Here is a 5,664-nt window from a genome sequence, read left to right on the forward strand (position 1 = left end):
TAAAATCACAATTTAATAATTAAAAAATTATTGAAGGGTAGGTATCTTAGAAAAAAATAATTTAATTATTAATTTTTTAAAAAATATTTTAATAAAAATACAATTTAATCAATAAAAAAATAATTTATTAAAGGATATTTTGGTAAGAAAAATTTAATGATAAAAAATAAAATTTTTGTTAATGGGTATTTTTTCAAAAAATAATTTATTTTTTCTTAAAAAATAGATAAAGTTAATATTAGTTAACACAAAAAATTTAAAATGTATTAAAGAGAAGATTTTTTAAAAGTTAGAAGAAAGGAGAATGTACATTTATAAAATAGAAGAGAGGAGAATGTCAATTTAGCATCTCATAAGGGAGAGGAGTGGAATTTTCTTAAAAAAAAAAGTTTAAAAAACAATGAGTTTTACTTTTTCCTAACCTTCATTTCACACAGAGATGACATTAAGTCATTTATGGTATGTGTATATCTTAATTATTTGTATATTACAACATGAGATTATATATGTCAATTTTTTCCATTAATCGTCAGATGAGATGTAACCTATTCTAATAAATGAAATTTAATCACCACCGAATAGCTAACCATGATATTCTATGCTTAACAAGAGTATAAATAATTTTTTTAAGAGTTTAGTTAACAAGTAGTGTTCTAAAAATACTTAATAAGGTACTAAGTATAGAAATATTTTGCTAAAAGACTAAAGGTTATAAAATTTGAAAAATAAAAATAATTAAAACATGTTATCACGCCCCTACATTTTTTTCCAAGAGGCACACATCCATATATGACAAAGCGCTTTTTAGTTTTTACTACTCAAATAAAGTGTGGTAGTGGCGAAGGGATTTTTTTTTTTCTTATGCACTTTGAAACGTTTTATATAATCATATTCGTTTTTTTATATCCGCTTTTTAATGTCATTATACTATTATTAATGTAAAAGAGTAATTATTTTAGTTGATTAAATGTTAAATAATGGGATGCACCTATAAAATTTTTACGCATTCAAATTAAATGTGAGAAAAAGGAAAAAAGGTTAAAGTTTGGTAATAATTGAAGTTGAACAATTTGGTTTTTCAGGTGTCAGTGGTGGCCCCTAACATTCCGGCAATGTATGAGATGCATTTTGCTGTGCCAATGGCAGGTGGTGTACTCAACACCATTAACACTCGTCTTGATGCTCATCACATAGCCACAATTCTCAATCATTCCGAAGCCAAATTCTTCTTTGTGGACTATGAATATGTCTCCAAGGCAAAAGAAGCACTTCAATTACTCAACAATTATGCCCCCAAATATTTTCCACTGGTCATTCTCATACAAGACACAAATTTAGAAAGTAACTCACCCACCAAAATTACCAAATTTGGTGATGATCATTATGAATATGAACAATTGATCCGAAAGGGTGACCCAAATTATGTCCCAATTGAAATCAAAGATGAATGGGATCCAATTGCATTGAATTATACATCAGGGACTACCTCGTCACCCAAAGGAGTTGTCTACACTCATAGGGGAACATTTCTTAGTACCTTAAGCAACATATTAACATGGGGTATGGGAACACAACCGGTTCTCCTATGGACACTGCCCATGTTCCATGGTAATGGGTGGGCCTTCACCTGGGCTGTGGCGGCGCGTGGCGGCACCAATGTGTGCCTACGTTACACTACAGCCGGCAACATTTTTAGAAACATTTCGGATCATCACGTGACACACATGTGTTGCGCCCCTATAGTCTTTAGCATTATCTTGGAATCCAAGGAAAGCGAGCGCCAGCAGATTAAATCCCCGGTGCAAATCTTGGCCGCAGGATCGCCTCCGCCGGCGACTCTGCTCCATCAGATTGAGTTAATTGGGTTCCACGTCACACATTGCTACGGGTTGACTGAGTCAACAGCGGCCGCGCTTTCGTGTGAATGGAACCACGAGTGGAACAAACTACCAAGAGAGGAACAAGCAAGGTTGAAATCGTTTCAAGGGATTGGATCACTGATGCTTGAGGATGTGGATGTGAAGGATTTGGAAACAATGGAGAGTGTGAAAAGGGATGGGAAAACAATGGGGGAGATTGTGTTAAGGAGTAGTGGACTAATGAAAGGTTACCTGAAGGACAAGCAATCAACTTTTCAGGCATTTAAAAACGGTTGGTTCCACACTGGAGACGTAGGGGTTGTGCATCCTAACGGTTACATACAAATCAAGGATAGGTGCAAAGATATAATCATTTCTGGAGGAGAAAACATAAGCAGTATTGAGGTGGAATCTGTTCTGTATAGGCATCCCAAGATATCGGAAGCCGCGGTGGTCGGAATGCCACACCCAAGATGGGGGGAGAGCCCTTGTGCATTTGTGGCATTGAAGAAGGTCACAGATTGTGGTGGAGTGAGTGAGGATGAGATTATTGCATATTGTAGGGAGAATTTGCCTCACTACATGGTTCCAAAGATGGTCAAGTTTGTGGAGGAGCTTCCAAAGACTTCAACCGGTAAGGTTCAGAAGTTTGAGTTGAGGGAAATCGCTAAGGCATTCGTGGAATCAGAGAACAACACCAATTACAAGAATAATGTTTTACAAGCTGTGTCTCGCCTTTAATTTGAGGAATAAATGTATTATTTTGTGTATTGGGTAGATTCATGATATTTTCATGTTACAATTAAATTAAGTCAATTACTTTCAATAATAAAGTTAGTACGAGTCGGGTCAGTGTATGATATAAAATTATTACATTGGAGGAGTATGCAGCATCACTATCAGCTTTCTAATGTTGACAACCTTAGCTTATAAAAAAGTTAGCACATTCATTCCTTTCTTTTCTGTCAGTATCTTTCCAATAATTCAGCGTTTCTGTTTTCACCAATTTTAGTTCTTTAGACCAATTTAAAAAACACTATTTCATCATATGAATTAAATTTTAACCCTGCTGGCTGCTACTGCTTTTCAAGATTATTATCTGTAATAAAATCAGCATCATATTGTATCTGGGGCACTATAGTGAAGAATGAAGTCATCATATATTACCTGCTAAAGCTCAATCTTTTTGCTTGACGTGACATATAGAATGTAAGGTGGAGTATTTTTTGTTAGTAATAGTAAAAGTAAATCTTTAAAAAAAATTATAATTAACCTATAAATTATTTAAAAAAATATTGAATACATTTTTAAAATAGTTTAATGATAATATTTTATAGGTCTGTAAAAAAATAAATAATTACGTTACATGACTAAGCTATTTTAATAACTAAATGCAATTAAGTTGGTCTAATAATAATTTATTAACACAATAAAAAGTTAAAAACTAGTTAAAGAAAAAAGAAGACGTATAAAAAAATTTTGGTTGAATTTAATTACAAAAATAATTTATTTATCTAATATTTTTCAAAAAGAAAAAAATGATTGCTGCAATTCTAATTTGGCATATGAAATTTTTGTTGTAACTCTTGATGTTAGGTGAGTTCTATGATGTAGAAAGAAGATTCTTTCTGTACCTATATGTGTTTGTTGTCAAGATTATTATAAGACAAGTGTCGAGAGAGAATATCATTAAAGACATTTTCTGTCATTTAAAGTGCAAATTATGTTAAGGCCTACAACACAGGTGATGATTAGATATTTTGACTAATTAATTTTTTCATTATAACTAATTTATAGAGATGATACTGGATTGATTGAAATTTTTTTGTAATGGCCCAATAGCTCATTTACAAATTAAACCTTTATTGTACATCAAAACTAAAATAATAACCTTTTCACATTTCATATTTCAAATCATTCTTCAATAATAATAATAATAATAATAATAATAATAATAATAATAATAATCATAAAAAAAAGAACGATAAGTTATTTATTAAAATGAATATTATTACTTTTATATATTTAGTATTTAGAGTTTAGTGTTATTTAGTTTAGGATTTGATGAAGAATGTTTTAGGGTTTAAGGTTTAAAATTAGATTGATTAGAGTTAGGATCGGATGGTTTAGGATTTATGATTAAGAAATTAAGATTTGTGATTTTTTATTTAAAGTTTAGAGTTGGATGGTTTAAGATTTTGATTTTGATTTTTTGTGATTTTGATGAAATTTTATTTTTCATCATAATATATGTTTTACATGATGATATTAATTTAGTTATTAATTCATTTAATAAATATTAATGAAGTAATTTGTTAACGGAATTTTTCATAATTTTTTTGGTTAATTGTTAATTTACATACATAAATTCAATTATGATATAATTAGTTATGCTAATGTAATTTACGAATTTATGTGTAGATTAGTTGTGAATGTGAAAAAAAATATTTAATTAATTATTATTTAATTTGTTATTATTTAGTTTTCTAGTAAATAGTATTGAAATAAAGATCGCAAGATCCAGTGAGTAGTTAAAAATTCAAAAATTATTATTTTTTGGATTAGAATGATTATTTAAATATTGTCCAAATCAATTTATAACAAAAAAACTATATTTAATACTTACCACACATGTTAGATTTATCGGATAATTTTTTTTACGCACATCATCATCATCATCATTGAAAATATAAAATGTGAACAAGTTATTTTGGTCATGATGTATGGCAATAGGATTTAATTTGTAGATGAGTTATTGGGCCATTACTAAAACATTTCAACGAGCTCAGTATCATTTTTATAAATTAGTCACAATGAACAAAATTAATTAGTTAAAATACCTAGCTATTATGTGTTGTGGGGCTCCACCTATTCTGCATAAAAGCTTCAAATTGCAGAAAATGTCTTCAATCATACTTTCTTTCTGGACACTTGTCTCATAGTAATGTTGACAACAAAAATATACAGCTATAGAAAGAATCTTCTTTCTACATCATAGAACTCACCTGTATGTTATTGAAATGAATTACAAGACCTTAGAAGAAACATTACTATAAAAGTTAGGAATACTACTGTACAGAATGGAGTGGTATAGAGAGAGAATATAATTCTTTTTATAGTTATTTTTTATTATTTTATTATTATTCAAAATATGGGTCCTACCTTTATTAATCTCTCTTTCATTCTATTAAAGGAAAAATCTGTAAACTTACATTTTTACCATATAATTCATCTAAAAGTTAACTATTATACTAAGTTAGCGTTTGGTGGAGAGACAGAGACGGAAAGACTGAAACTGAGAGATAGAGACTAAGAGACAGAGACTAAAATAAATTTTAGTATTCTGTTTGGTGTAAAGTGGGAGACAGAAATTGAAACAAAAATAAAATTTTAAAATAATTTATACAAAGTAAAATTAGAATTAATTAATTGAAATAAAGATATTTTAAGTATAAAATGTTATTAAAGTTTCAGTCTCCATCTCTAAAAATTTTAATCTCCTGTATTCCTACTTTTTGGAGGTACTAAAATACTGAAATTTTAAAAATATAGACAAAAATTTTAGTACCAATATCTGAACTAACAAACATAATACTAAATCTCAGTCATTCAATCTCTATCTCAATACCTCAAAACAAACGCTTCTTTAAGAGAATTCAAAATTTTGTAAGATTCGTTTTTAACTTTTAAGTGATCGTACAACTCTATTTTAGGTATCTTCGAAATTCAGAACATATCATTTTCTTTTAAGGACTGACATCTTTATGGGTTGGCACTGCAATATTTTACTCAATTTTTTTCTAAT

General features: G+C 29.3%; 1 protein-coding gene across 1 annotated transcript in view; it reads left to right on the top strand.

The window, feature by feature from the left end:
• The window catches only part of LOC107609805 (butyrate--CoA ligase AAE11, peroxisomal), a 6,151-nt gene extending 3,329 nt beyond the window's left edge, over positions 1-2,822 (top strand). The window contains exon 2 of the mRNA XM_016311837.2: positions 1,083-2,822. Coding sequence (XP_016167323.1) covers positions 1,083-2,600 — 1,518 coding nt within the window. The 3' untranslated portion in view covers positions 2,601-2,822. The remainder of the gene's footprint in view (positions 1-1,082) is intronic.

This window comes from Arachis ipaensis, chromosome B07 (assembly GCF_000816755.2).
Source record: "Arachis ipaensis cultivar K30076 chromosome B07, Araip1.1, whole genome shotgun sequence".
Taxonomy (NCBI): domain Eukaryota; kingdom Viridiplantae; phylum Streptophyta; class Magnoliopsida; order Fabales; family Fabaceae; genus Arachis; species Arachis ipaensis.